The 16,062-nt window shown below is 39.2% G+C and overlaps 1 protein-coding gene across 4 annotated transcripts in view; it reads left to right on the top strand.

Annotated features, from left to right (window-relative positions):
- Positions 1 to 6,422: 6,422 nt before the first annotated feature.
- LOC121386685 (demethylmenaquinone methyltransferase-like) overlaps positions 6,423 to 16,062 on the top strand; it is a 25,109-nt gene continuing 15,469 nt past the window's right edge. For 2 of the 4 annotated variants that reach the window (XM_041517675.1, XM_041517674.1), the window contains exons 1-3: positions 12,682 to 12,700; positions 14,609 to 14,793; positions 14,994 to 15,212. In XM_041517675.1, coding sequence (XP_041373609.1) covers positions 12,697 to 12,700; positions 14,609 to 14,793; positions 14,994 to 15,212 — 408 coding nt within the window. In that variant the 5' untranslated portion in view covers positions 12,682 to 12,696. Of the gene's footprint in view, positions 6,515 to 12,681; positions 12,701 to 14,608; positions 14,794 to 14,993; positions 15,213 to 16,062 lie in introns of those variants that run through there. The other 2 variants (XM_041517677.1, XM_041517678.1) reach the window with 2 other exon arrangements.

The raw sequence follows: 16,062 nt of genomic DNA, 5'->3' as shown, positions 1-16,062 counted from the left end.
AAAGGGACTGGCATACTACATTAGCCACACTGGTTTAACACAAGTTGCGTTAAATGCATTGATAAGATTGAGAACCATTTAAACCGCTCGGCTATTTTCGTATTCGACTTCGTTGATGTTGTATGCTTTTCTTTTTTTTCTATCTGTTTGCTGACACCAGTTTGTTTGGTATTGTGCAATAAATTGAACTGGAATTTAATTGAATTAGTCGTTAGGTTTTTATGAGTTAAAAATGAATCGTTTGACATCTAAAATAGTTTGCGTCAACCATGACGCACACATATTTTATTTAGGAGTATTTTAGGTAAATGTTGCGTTATATACGCAGGATTCCGGCGTCATATGATACTCTGTTTCTCCTGCTCCATTCCCCCTCTTTACCTCAACCCCACCTAGTGCTGTAACAACCTTCGTACCCGTCTTTCCCCCTGACACTGTTTCTCCTGCTCCATTCCCCCTCTTTACCTCAACCCCACCTAGTGCTGTAACAACCTTCGTACCCGTCTTACCCCCTGACACTGTTTCTCCTGCTCCATTCCCCCTCTTTACCTCAACCCCACCTAGTGCTGTAACAACCTTCGTACCCGTCTTTCCCCCTGACACTGTTTCTCCTGCTCCATTCCCCCTCTTGACCTCAACCCCACCTAGTGCTGTAACAACCTTCGTACCCGTCTTTCCCCCGACACTGTTTCTGAAGGGCGGGGCGTAGCCCAGTGGCATGGCGCTCGCTTAATGCACGGTCGGTTTGGGATCGACCCCTGTCAGTTGGCCCATTGGGCTATTTTTCGCTCCAGCCAGTGCACAACGACAGGTACATCAAATGCTGTGGTATGTTCTATCCTGTCTATGAGATGGTGTATATAAATGATCCCTTGCTGCTAATCGAAAAGAGTAGCCCATGGAGAGGCGACAGCGGGTTTCCTCTCTCAATATCTGTGTGGTCCTTAACCATATGTCCGACGCCATATAACCGTAACTAAAATGTGTTGAGTGCATCGTTAAATAATAATAATAAAAAACTGAAGAAAAATTGAATTGTTTTCAATCTGAACAACTTATCGTTCGGTCTCCAACAACCAAAGGACCATTTGTGACACCCAATAGCCGATGTGTATTTTTGTGCTGGGGTCTCGTTTGAAGTGGTTGCGTCGCAGGATCGAACCACCTCAGTGGATTTGTTCAACTGATTGTTTTTTCTCTTTCCAACCAATGCACCACATATGGTCAAACGCCGTGGTATGTGCTTTCCTGTCTGTGGGGATAATGCATATAAAAGATCCCTTGCTGCATTAAGACAATGTAGCGGGTTTCCTCTGTTGATTACGAGTCAGAATTACGTAATGTTTGACACCCAATAGAAAGAAGTGTTTTATTAAACGACGCACTCAACACATTTTATTTACGGTTATATGGCATCAGACATATGGTTAAGGACCACACAGATTTTGAGAGGATCTTTTATTTGCGCTTCCCACAGGCAGGATAGGAAAAACCATGGCCTTTGTTGAACCAGTTATGGATCACTGGTCGGTGCAAGTGGTTTACACCTACCCATTGAGCCTTGCGGAGCACTCACTCAGGGTTTGGAGTCGGTATCTGGATTAAAAATTCCATGCCTCAACTGGGATCCGAACCCAGTACCTACCAGCCGACACCCAATAGATGATATATATCAATGTGCTCTAGTGGTGTCGTTAAACAAAACATACAAATTAACAACCAAACTTTATTTTGTTTGTTTGTTTTTGTTTTGTCAGTGTTTGCTTTACCTCTGACATGTACACTATTCTTCTTCCCCAACTGATTTTTTTTTCTATTTATTTTTATCTATCTATTTCTATTTATTCACAAATTAATGTTGATTATTATATCAGTGTTATGATCAAAGTGTGTGGGCATGTGTTTATACGAGTGAATGTTTTATATATACAAATCAATGTTGATTATTTTATATGTAAGAATGTACATGTTTTATTTATACAAATTAATGTTGACTGTTATAACAGTGTTATGATCAAAGTGTGTGTGTTCGTGTGTGTGTGTGCGTGCGTGCGTGTGCGTGTGCGTGCTCGTGTGTGATAGTTTAACATATTATACCTAATCAAGACACATATTTACACACATACTGATTTTTTATTAAGAGTTTACAAAATAACTTATTAAGAGATTAAAATAATTAACGTGATTTTACACAGGTGCTGTGATTTTTGTTTTGATAATTATTTACAATCAGCGATTTACAATAAATATTTGTAATAATTATATAATTTGTTTTGCTTTGATTACAAAAGTAGGAGGTATGCAAATAAGAGAGGTATTCCCTAGGCACATACATACACACATACATACATACATACATACATACATACATACATACACACACATACACTGTTGCATGCACATAAGTGGGATAGACCGCGTAATTTGTAGACCCCATGCATATAGTTGAGTTAAAGAGCATCCTTTTTATGGATGTCTCAATAGCTCAGAGCACATCGTGGCTAGTCCTGCAATGTGCGGACGATTCGGTGCCACAGGTTCGAGTCCCAGCAACGGCATGTGACAATTTGTGAGGCCAGAAAGGATTTAATTATCCCCTGCGTCAGTGCGTTAATAGCTATTTATGCAACAATCATCCTCGACATACATACAATATATAGATATCCATACATCAATACATACGTGCCAGTGCCAGTTCTGCCGACTGTTGCATGCACGTAAGCGGGATTGACCGCGTTACTTGTAGACCCCATGCAATTTGGTGATTTTTTAATTATCTATAGAAATCACAGAGCTCATCTTAAAATGTCACTGATGTGTGACTATCTTAGAACAGTAATAAAGAAACACAAAACTCCGAGACGCCTGTTAGTAATAATAATAATAATAATAATAATAATAATAAAAACACCCACACACATTCTATTTAACTATAGAAATAACAGGTTTCACCTGTGTTAATCGTTTCGGAACCGGCCTCGGTAGCGCAGTGGTTAAGCCATCGGACTACAGGCTGGTAGGTACATGCTTCGAAGCCCGGTACCGGCTCCAACGAGTTCTTACGGGCTTAATTGGTAGGTGTAAGGCCACTACACCCTCGTTTCTCTCACTAACCACTAAACAACTTATTTTTGTGCTTATTATAACAATAAATACATTTTCAATTATGAAAGTACATTTCTTTCATATTATGACCTAGCAAATTTTTCTTTTACAAGTGTTAACCTAGAAACGCAATGTATTAACCCAGAAACACGCAGAGTACATTGCACTTACTTCAAAACTTAGTTTTTAAAATATTTTGTTAAAGGGACATTTCCGAGTTTGCTGCATTGTAAGATGTTTCCGACTAATGACATATTTCTACGATTAAACTTGCATATTACATATATTTTCTTACTTAGAATACCAGTGTCTGTATATCCAATGTGTTTCTGGTCGTCTTAATATTTGTAAGAAGCCCAAACAAACAAACATATATATATATATATATATATATATATATATATATATATATATCGTTAATAGGTCTCTGTTAGTGGATAATATTTTCATATACTTACCATTTGTGACACCCAATAGCCGATGTGTATTTTTGTGCTGGGGTGTCGTTAAACATTCATTCATTCATTCTGTTAGTGATTAACATCTAAAAAATGCAGCAAACTCAGGAATATCCATTTATATTAAATTTGTTGATTGTTTTGGAATACATGTACACTGCTTATTTGCTGTGGCAACATTATTCAATTCGGTCTGTTTCACCAGCGGAGAAGCAGTAACAATACTATATTTACCATAGTTTGACACCCAATAGCCGATGTATTTTTCGTGCTGCGGTGTCGTTAAACACTCATTTATTCATCCATTACAATACTATCTTCACTTTCATGCTCGGTATGTGTGGAATCACTCATTCGAGTCGCTGTGTTGCCCATCTTCATCAGATTGTTGTACGTTTCTCGACTCAATAGAACGTGTGCTTTCGTCAATATCAGTCTCTTATAATTCGTCTCTGTCGTTCACTTTGAAATACATTAAAGTACACTTACAACGAACGTGCATAGAACGAACACCTGCATAGAACGAACTGATCGTAAAGTTCCGTTTTATCTCGCTATACATTAAAGGGTCATTCTTGGGTTTGCTGCATTGTAAGATGTTTCCGACTAATAAATATTTCTACGATTACAGTTACATATTAAATACATTTTCTTGTTTAGAATATCAGTGTCTGTATATTCAATGTGTTTCTGGTCGTCTTAATATTTGTAAGAAGCCCAAACTGGATTTTGTCTTCAACTAATTTCGAACGTATATAAAAATATATATTTTAGGAAATAAAATGAAATTTAACTTAGTACAAATATTAGAATGATCAGAAACACATTTAATATACAGTCACTAATATTTTATGCAGAAATTTTTTATTTGATATGTTATTACAATTGATCTGTTGGTCTATGACATCTTAAAAATTGTGACCGGCCTCGGTGGCGTCGTGGTTAGGCCATCGGTCAACAGGCTGGTAGGTACTGGGTTCGGATCCCAGTCGAGGCATGGGATTTTTAATCCAGATACCGACTCCAAACCCTGAGTGAGTGCTCCGCAAGGCTCAATGGGTAGGTGTAAACCACTTGCACCGACCAGTGCTCCATAACTGGTTCAACAAAGGCCATGGTTTGTGCTATCCTGCCTGTGGAAAACGCAAATAAAAGATCCCTTGATGCTAATCGGAAAGAGTAGCCCATGTAGTGGCGACAGCGGGTTTCCTCTTAAAATCTGTGTGGTCCATAACCATATGTCTGACGCCATATAACCGTAAATAAAATGTGTTGAGTGCGTCGTTAAATAAAACATTTCTTTCTTTTTTTTCCTTGAAAGATAATTAAACAAACAAAAAAACAACGTTTTCCTATTTTCGTACACGTGCAACTAATCAAACCTCTCACTTGCCCATCCTAGGTACAGGTTTGTAATGATGAAACACGTGGTTAAACTTCTCAATCGTATTGTACATTTAAGGTAGCTTTTCTATCATAGGCGGGCACGAGACGTAGACCAGTGGTAAAACGCTCGCTTGATGCGCGGACGGTTTGGGGTCGATCCCCGTCAGTGGACCCATTGGGCTATTTCTCGCTCCAACCAGTGCACCACGACTGGTACATCAAAGGCCGTGGTGTGTGCTATCCTGTTTATGGGATGGTGACATACAAAAGATCCCTTGATGTTAATCGAAAAGAGTAGCCCAAGAAGTGGTGACAGCGGGCTTCTTCCATCAATATCTGTGTAGTCTTTAGCCATATGCCCGACGCCATGTAACCGTAAATAAAATGTGTTGAGTGTGTCGTTAAATGAAACAGTCCCTGATTTGATATTCATATACATGTATAGACTAATAGCGAGCTACATACACACATATCCTGTATATAGGCTGCAATTATTACTAGTTTTTTTCATTTGCTTTTTCGTTTAAAACGTTTAATACCCCAGAAACAAATGTGATGGTGTCAGGGATGAGGCCCTGATATCACTAACTTACAGTCATGTTATAAACTATGAATAATATTGATATATAATAATTATATCATATTTCGACAGTACTAACATGCATGGCTAGTAATGTATTAATGCATAACCATTCTATAAATGAGGTCAACAAGGAAGAAGGAAGGAAATGTTTTATTTAACGACGCACTCTAAACATTGTATTTACAGTTATATGGTTAAGGACCACACATATATTGACAGAGGAAACCCGCTGTCGCCACTTCATGGGCTACTCTTTTCGATTAGCAGCAAGGGATCTTTTATATGCACCATCCCACAGACAGGATAGTACATACCACGGCCTTTGTTACACCAGTTGTGGAGCACTGGCTGGAACGAGAAATAGCCCAATGGGTCCACCGACGGGGATCGATCCCAGACCGACTGCGCATCAATCGAACGCTTTACCACTGGGCTACATCCCGCCCCCGTCAACAATGGAAACTTGAAATAAATGAACGAGTATGTGCTGCAATTTAGCCAATATTTAGTTTTTAATATTCTGTATGTTTCACAAAATCTGCATCACAACTGATGCAGTAGGACGTGTTTATATAAATACAGCGAATAAGATTCGATACAGTCCACTGACCACGATCTGTAGGCCGACTATTCGCCAGGGCCGTACCCTCCGGGGGGGGCAGGGGGGGGGCACTTGCCCCCCCTGAGAATCTTGTCCTTTTTTTTCTTATATATATATCTCCAGTAATAGCATAGAAATGTTTAATCTTTATAGTATGTTAAAAATTATTTATAAAATTTAGTGCCCCCCCCCCCCCCCCCCCCCCATGGATTTTGGTCAGGGTACGGCCCTGTTCGCGTTGCGCTGGTGAACTGAATTGGTAAAATAAGGTTTGCCGACATGTGTGACGTCACGATGTACTTTTTATAAGAGTCGTGTGTTGAGCTTTATACTCTAGTCGGGCTGATTCGCTGGGGCAACACACACACATACACAAGGCACGTGAGTTACACATTTACTTTCATACACATACTTAGGCCTATATTGATTGACAACGTGTTCCATGCATAAAAAATTACATTTAAAATTTGTAGTGTTCAACTAGCCCGAGTACTCTGACTGTAAGAGAGCTAGACGGACATTTGGACATAAATACGCTCTCATTACAGTCGGAGACCAACCTATGTATTCGGCAATTCCTGACAACCGCTCTAATACCACACCAATCCTGTGTTTGACGTCAAATACCTTTACATCGATCATTTTCGAGTTAACTGATAAACAAAAATCCACATATTAATCATTAATACACATACTACAGAAAGAAATCCGATAGCACCCACATTCAGCTACGCTTCGGAACACTCCGTCGCCATAATTACAAAGCTCGGCGACCTATTTCGAGACGTAGATCACGTGATCGCCCACTGGGTTATTCCGCCTAATAGACGGAATGGCTGAGTGAGCGATTATGTGATGCAACGTCACGATATCGGTCGGCGAACTTAGAATTCTGCTGCCCGGAGATTATTTATTATTATTTTTAAACCTGTTACCAGTCACACCAGATACTGTGCTACCCTTCCAGAGTGCACCAAAGCCACCGGCCTATATGCATATATCTTAATAAATAGATGTATTATTGTATATAATATAGAACAATCTTATTTTTTTTAGAAACAAAATGACCAGACAGGCTGTTTTATTTTATGAAACAAAAATTTATATATATATATATATATATATATATATTTTTTTTTTTTTTTTTTTTTTTTTTTTTAAGTGCGTAACTGTTGATCATACCCTACCCCATGACCTCGTTTTGTAACTACCCCCCAAACTTACCTGTATGATTTATTACTCAGTTTACTGAATACTGTTCATAATTGTATTGCCAGTCACCCAAAATAAAGACAAAGGAAACGTCTTTATATGTTATTGCTATTAAAACACTGGCTCGCGGCTGGTGGAAAAACATGCTCATTCAGTTTCACGCCGGTTTTGAAAGACTTGTATTTCTGTGCAAGGGGTGGAGGGATGTATCATGTTGGCGTTTATATTATATCAATTGATATAGCAGATATGAATTATAATTTCGCCATTCAATATGTTTGAAATATAATCTGTAAACGTAGAAAGGTTAAACTAATCATGGGCGGATCCAGGAAATATTTTTAGGGGGGGGGGGACCAAAAAAGAAGGGCACATTGACTCGTCAAAAGGGCACCTTACTACAAGTTTTGATATTTACAATTAATATGAATTCCTACAGTTCTACGTCATAATATACTAGCAATAATGAAGTAAATTGGCGTCACTCGCGTTAGAACCTCAATGGGGCCCCATTGAGACTCAATAACACAGACACATATCTGCAAGCTTGCGCATGTACACGAAAATCTTGATTTCATTTATCTACAATATAATTATTGTTTACTTAAAAAAAAAAAAATTCTACAAACAAAAAGGGCACTTGGACATTTTGAGGGCACTTGAACAATTTTTTTGGGGGACGCGTCCCCCTGGTCCCCCCCCCCCCCCTTGGATCCGCCCATGCTAATAATGATTGCATATAAGTGAGAAACAATGTCTTCCTCACCAACGTACCCACTTCGTGGAAATAAACTCCACCACGTAACCTAGATTTACAACGTAACCGGTACGACAAAACACGACTAATAACAGTACATGGTTGTGTAGTCCTCAAACATTTTCATCAAAAGGTATTGCATAAGGCATCCCATTTCATTTTTGTCACTGATGCGTCATATCATAAATATTGCATCTACATATTGGTCGTAAGACGTTTTGAAATACCTGGAAATAACCGGCATGATAAAGCAACTTCTATGTCAAAATGAGAGAAGAACATTGCTTGACAAATAATTATGGAAGCCAGTGTCGATTTGTATCTCTATAAAAAGATAAAGGCATGAACAACATTACTTTCTGTTGTTATATCATTCAGTGTAATGTGAAATGCTGTCATTGTCATGTAATTATCGCATGCTACGAGGTGATCAATATAGCAACAAGTACTATTAAAAAAAAGTCCTATATGTAGGTTCTTTTGTTTTCATTTGACCGGCGTCGGTGGCGTCGTGGTTAGATACTGGATTAGGATCCCCGTCGAGGCATGGGATGTTTAATCCAGATACCGACTCCAAACCCTGAGTGAGTGCTCCGCAAGGCTCAGTGGGTAGGTGTAAACCACTAGCACCGACCAGTGATCCATAACTGGTTCAACAAAGGCCATGGTTTGTGCTATCCCGCCTGTGGGAAGCGCAAATAAAAGATCCCTTGCTGCCTGTCGTAAAAGAGTGGCCTATGTGGCTACAGCGGGTTTCCTCTAAAAAAACCTGTCAGAATGACCTTATGTTTGATGTCCAATAGCCGATGATAAGATATCAAATCAATGTGCTCTAGTGGCGTCGTTAAATAAAACAAACTTTACTTTACTTACTCACATTAGTTAGAAATTCTAAATCAAAACCCCCCGTAAATGCGGGCCTGAGTGAATATAAAATTAAAATGATAAATGTCAAATTAATTATGTATACGATATATGAGCCATACGTGTCATTATAAACTTACTTAAGTTAGTATAATCGTGTTTAAATGTTTTAGCATTTGTAAACATAATTTAACTTTACCCTGTATGGCAATCCCTTTTTGTGTGGTTATTTTTTTAATAAATACTCATTTTACCCACCGGTCCTTAATTCCGAAAGTTGTTACATTGTAGTAAAAAGTGCATTTCTGTCTGAATGATGATTTGACAAAAAGGAGCAATATATTTCTTCTCGTGCAATTTTGTGATTTTTTTTATATCTTCCAGTTTCAGTTTAAACTATGTGAGCTTGTTCTTAGTTTTCTAATTGCAGAACATTTGTTTCTTGTGGGTAAAAATATATGTATGCAGCGCTTATAACCCACTCTGTGTATCTTTGTATGTGTGTAGGTATGTATGATTTTATAAATTGTAATACAGGGGTTTTTTAAATCATAAAATTTAACACATGGCCTCCGTGTCGCCCACTCATTCCCTCCTCGCTACGACACTAGCTTGTAACAATATTATACTCTTCAAAAAAGTAGGGGAACCTTAATATCAACTATTAGACCGAACATACGTTTTGACCACAGACCTCCTAGTAAAGAACGTTCAGGTATGTTTATCAACTCACCGAAACACATTCCATGGTTTGAACATGCATCACGCAGTTGCCCCGTATACCTGCGTGGGGTGTCATTCTCGATTTTGACAATTTCCAGAAAGGATCATTAATCACTGTGGAACATCATTTCTGTCAGTCTGTTTCATTCTGTTGATCATACTGTTGTTATTGTTTTGTTTTTAGTCATTTTTATTGTTTGAATTTGCGATTTACTGATAAAAAACCCGTCAACTTTCAAATTTTACTTCTGATCCCAATCGTCCTTAAAGATATTTGGTGGTAAAAAAATCTACTGTAATACTGAACTACCGGTTGTAATGTATACCCATTTAATTTACTATTATCATATAACCATTCCCCACAGCTAATATACCTTGCAATTTTGGCAATTGTAAATTCTTATTACAGTTCCCCTACGTTTTTTTAACAGTATATTATATAGGTTGCTACATATTGCCAACTTTGTATCTGGTGCCAGAGTTGTGTAAGATGTTTTCTTTTTAAATTATCTTTGATTGTATTGTTTAGTGTGTTATCAAATATAGTTTTATTACTGTTGAGATGAATATTTATGTATGTTTGTAGCGTTAAAAGATTGCCATACAACGAATATATAAGATAACTTGATTGGTCTAATATGTAAGTTAAGTCGGTGAATCTTTTAATTTCATCCTGATTGTTGAATCTTTTCAGAAATATTTCTTAACTAGAAGGTATGTGAATGTATTCTGAAAATAACGTATTGCATGTTGGGTATATCAGAGGTGGTCATTGGTGAAATGTTAAAAAAAAACCCAGGAAATCTAGAGGGGTCCCCGAAATTCTTGAAATCCTAGGTTAAAATCTGTGTCATCTAACACATTTTGGAGGAAAGGACGATTAAATTCTGAGGAAACGCAATGTTCCATGAGAGGAAAACAGCTGTTCCGAGGAAAAATCCTACCCTGGTATATATATATATATATATATATATATATATATATATATATATATATGCAATCAAATCAAATCCCATAGACGAAAATAACCAGAAGTTATTTGGTTTAGTGTAACCTGTTCTGGTGTATGTTTGGAAAGACTGTTAACCAGGTAACACAAATACTTGTCCAGGCATGACTGTTTAGAAGCAGCCAGTCGCTTACGTTGCATTGTTTTTTCATACCCGCGAGACGTTGTCCAGTGGTAAAGCGCTCGCTTGATGCGCTGTCGGTTTGGGATCGATCCCCGTCAGTGAACTACGACTGGTACATCAAAGGCCGTGGTATGTGCTATCCTGTCTATGTGATGGAGCATATAAAACATCCCTTGCTGCTAATCGAAAAGAGTAGCCCATGAAGTGGCGACAGTGGGTTCCCTACATCAATATCTATGTGGTCCTTAACAATATGTCTGACGCCATATAACCGTATATAAAATGTGTTGAGTGCGTCGTTAAATAAAACATTTCCTTCCTTCCTTCATACCCACGAGCGATCGTTCAAGCAGTTCATACCGTCCTCGGTGGTGTCGAGGTTAAGCCATCGGAATTAAGGCTTGTAGGTGCAGGGTTCGCAACTCCAGCGAGGTTTAACAACTCAGTGGGTAGGTGTATTACCACTACACACTCGTCTCTCCCATTAACCATTAACCATTAACGACTAACGAGTAACCCTCTGTCCTGGACAGACAACGCAGGTAGCTGAGGTGTGTACCCAGGACAGCGTGCTTCAACTGGATATAAGCACTAAAATGAATTGAAATGAAAGCAGTTCATAATACGAAAATATTTCTTATAAGTGGACTTTCTGTGTGTTAGCCTTTTACAAACATACATATATATATATATCTACACGTGTGGATGCGAAGCCACTGTAGAACAATACCACTACAATAAGCAGTCCTGTGCAGGCTCTCATCCGATTCGACCGACATTCATTCATTTTCGTGCTTATATTCAATTAAAGTCCAATTAAGGTCCAAGCTGTCTTCCCAGGACAGTGGGTTAGTTGTTAGTTTGGTTAGTGGTTAGTGAGAGAGAGAAGCGGGTGTAGTGGCCTTACACCTACCCATTGAGCCCTTAAGAAGTCGCTCTGGGTTGGCGCCGGTACCGAGCTGCGAACTCTGTACCTCCCAGCCTGTAGTCCCATAGCTTAACCACTGCGCCACCGAGGTCAGGTCAGTTCATAGGGTTTAACGTGCACATTCAGAACAAGCTGTTGTAGCACACGCCTGTCAGCGTGAACAAACTCTGGATCGTCAACCCCAACAGTGGGGGGAGATCGACAGAGCAGGGCGCGACTTGCAGCTGCTTATCTTCAAAGAATATCTTCGGCTGATAGCTGGAGCGGGAATGGCGCCACCGAGGCCGATGACCGACATTTACCGTCTTCTCAGTCGATGTATTCAGCTGATTGGGGCTATTCCGACTCGACCGATATTTACTACAGAGACCCGGGCAAGTTAAACGTGGATTTAACTCAGTCGATCGACTGCTCGCTTGAGGTGCTTGCGTCGCCTCGGTGGATCTGTTCAGATGATTGATGTTATTCCGCACCAACCAGTGTCCCAAAACTAGTATGTTAAAGGCTTTGATATGTGCTGTACTCTTTGTGAGAAAGTGCATCTAAAAGATCCAGTGTTGCTAATGAAAATAAAAACAACTGGTTGGTGATTAAAGGGGACATTCCTGAGTTTGCTGCAGCTTTTAAGATGTTATCGACTATCAGAGATTGTTTAACGATTGTAATTTCCTTACAAATATATTTTTCTGCATAAACTATTAGTGGCTGTGTTTCTGATCGTTCTATTTGTAGTAGGTTAAATTTCATTTTATTTCCTAAAATATATATATATATATATATATATATATATATATATATATATATATATATTTTTTTTTTTTTTTTTTTTTGTAGGTACGAAATTATTTGAAGACAAAATCCAATTTGGGCTTCTTACAAATATTAAGACGACCAGAAACACATTGAATATACAGACACTGATATTCTAAACAAGAAAATTTATTTTATGTGTAAGTTTAATCGTAGAAATATTTTATTAGTAGAAAACATCTTACAATGCAGCAAACTCAGGAATGTCCCTTTAATTAATCAATATTATCTAGTGGTGTCGTTAGGCAAAACCCTAAATCGTCATTAAGCACAGCCCTGTTTGATCGTATGACCTGTATTTCGCAGGTAATTGTGAACCAAAACACTTCAATTTACACTATGCATTCAGAGGATATTAAATATGATAGACAGCAAGTAACATAGGCAATACATCACTGCCGGTCTCGGTGGCGCAGTGGTTAAGCCATCTGACTACAGGCTGGTATGAACAGGGTTCGCAGCCCTGTACCGGCTCCAACCCAGAGCGACTTCTTAAGAGCTTAATGGGTAGGTGTAAGGCCGCCACACCCTCTTCTTTCTCACTAACCATTAAAGGGACATTACTGAGTTTGCTGCAAATTTTAAGATGTTATCGACTAACAGAGACTTTTTAACGACTGTAATTACATATCAAATATATTTTTCTGCATAATATATTAGTGGCTGTATATTAAACGTGTTTCTGACCGTTCTAATATTTGTACTAGGTTAAATTTCATCTTATTTCTAAAATGCATTTTTTTCGTACGTACGAAATTATTTGAAGACAAAATCAAGTTTTGGCTTCTTACAAATATTAAGACGACCAGAAACACATTGAATATACAGACACTAATATTCTAAACAAGAAAATATATTTAATATGTAAGTTTAATGGTAGAGATATTTTATTACTCTGAAACATCTTACAATACAGCAAACTCAGGAATGTCCCGTTAACCTACTAGCAACTAACCCACTGTCCTGGCTGTCCAGGCTGATAGCTGAGATGTGTGCCCAGGACAGCGTGTTTGAACCTTAATTGGATATAAACACGAAAATAAGTTACAATGAAATGAATACATCAATAATTAGTGAAAAAGACAGAAACTGTAAATGTGCGTGGAAAATGTACGGTAATAAACCATAAAGCTAAAATCACACTGGTATGGTTGTTATGAGTAATTTAATCAAAGCAATCTCGGTAAAAACCCAGAAGTTATTAAAACAAAGAAAATCTATCCATACCTGGTTCAAGCCCCGTCAGCAGGAAAACATTTTCTAGACAGGTTTTTAACAGCACTATAAATGAGGTATATATATTCAGGGTTGAAAATTAGCGATCGCCCGTGGCGACCTTTATTGGCTTGGCTATGGGCGACGAATAATTTTACAAAGGCAGTCCATTGGGCGTCCATCGATTTTAGGGTCTGGCTAGTATGGTACCAGTTAACAAAAGAAACAAACTGAAACTGAACTAAATATGACAAAACACACCTATTCTGGCAGCAGAAGACAGGACATGCTCTATATTTTGACAGCGCCTGACTCGGCATCTGTGGCTTTGGGACGGGTCAAACGTAGCCCAGTGGTAAAGCGCTCGCTTGGTGCGCTGTCTGTCTAGGATCGATCCCCGCCGGTGGGCCCATTGGGGTATTTCTAGTCCCAGCTAGTGCAGCACGATTGATATATCAAAGGCCGTGGTGTCCTATCCTCTCTATGGGATCAGTGTAGGGTGTGAAAGAGGTGCGTCTTTCGATGGTACGTGGCGAACAAGTTCATTTATTAAATCAGACAGAAATTTCGTAAGTTTAAAAATTGTACAGCTGATGATTAGTTCGACTGAAGCGCTGACTGCCTGGGATCGATCCCCGTTAGTGGACACATTTATCATCCCAGCCGGTGTACCACGACTGGTATATACAAGGCCGTGGTATGGGATGGTACATATAAACGATCCCTTGCTACTAATGTGCTCAGGTGGTGTCGTTAAACACTATATTTTTTTATTATTTAGTTGTCTTTAAACAAGCAAAATTTAACTTTAAACATTATTTTCTTTTTAATAGACAATACCCAAGCTTCTGGAGGAAAACAGACCCCAGAAACAAGAAGAACAAAACACCGAGTAACCATGAGTACGTTCACAGATTACGACGAGGTGTCAAAGGGATACGACATCTGCAGACGAGCCACCAACATGGACCTCCTTGTTGGCATGGTGACGCATCTAACCAAAAAGCCGTTGAAAGAGGTAAGGTGGACAGAAACAAGCTGTACTCGACAGGAATAGGTGACTGATAGGGGGGGAGAGAGAGAGAGAGAGAGAGAGAGAGACGGACAGACAGACAGACAGACAAGAAGAGAGAGAGACAGACAGACAAGAAGAGAGAGACAGACAGACAGACAAGAAGTGAGAGAGAGTAAAGAGATGACTGACACTCTTTCTTGTAGCTGTCTGTGCTGGACGCTGGGTGTGGCACGGGAAACTACGCCCTGGGACTGCTCGATGCCGGTGTCGGTCATGTGACGATGATGGACGGCTCGGATGGCATGCTTCAAGCAGCTCGCAAGAAGACGGCCAACTACCAAAACAACACCGAGTATCGGCTAGGGAAACTGCCGCAACTGCCGTTTCCAGACAACAGCTTCGACGTCATCATGTTCAACCAGGTACAACACTGGGCATTGAGTATCATGATGGGGTGGGTGGGGATGGAGGAAAGTTAAAAAGTGTGTTTTATATAACAACACCACTAGAGTATATATGACTGTAATCATGTCAAGCATTTGGTATTTTTGATGTATTGTCTTAGATGGGAAACGCGAGCGCAAGACAAAAACAAAATCCATAAATGAAGAAGGGATCTTTTATATGCACCATCCCACAGTTAAATGTTGTTTTGTTTCACGAAACCACTAGAGTAGATTGATTTATTAATCCTCGGCTTGTGGATGTCAAACATATGATAATTTTGACAAATCGTCTTACAGAGGAAACCTGCGGCATTTTATTTTCCATTAGGAGCAAGGGGTGTTTTATATGCACTATCCTACAGACAAGACGTCGGCAAATAATTATAATGACCCAATACATTTGATTATTGTTCTGGAGGTGTGTACAAGGTACATGTTCACCGAGAATACAGTTTGTTGATTGTTCTGGAGGTGTGTACAAGGTACATGTTCACCGAGAATACAGTTTGTGTATTGTTCCGGAGGTGTGTACAAGGTACATGTTCACCGAGAATACAGTGTGTTTTGTTTAACGAAACCACTAGAGCGCTTTGACTAATTAAGGATGTCAAACATTTGGTAATGCTGACACGTAGTCGTCAGAGGAAACCAGCTACAGTGTTTCCTAATGTAGCAAGTGATCTTCTGTATGCATTTTTCCACAGACAGGATGGCACATGCCACGACCTTTGATATACCAGTCGTGGTGCACTGGCTGGAACGATAAACGACCCGATGGGTCCACCGACGGCGATCGATCCTAGACGAAACCTATAGTCCCCTCCGG

This window comes from Gigantopelta aegis, chromosome 12 (genome assembly GCF_016097555.1).
Source record: "Gigantopelta aegis isolate Gae_Host chromosome 12, Gae_host_genome, whole genome shotgun sequence".
Taxonomy (NCBI): Eukaryota; Metazoa; Mollusca; class Gastropoda; order Neomphalida; family Peltospiridae; genus Gigantopelta; species Gigantopelta aegis.
This window is presented reverse-complemented; position numbering and strand designations above follow the sequence as displayed.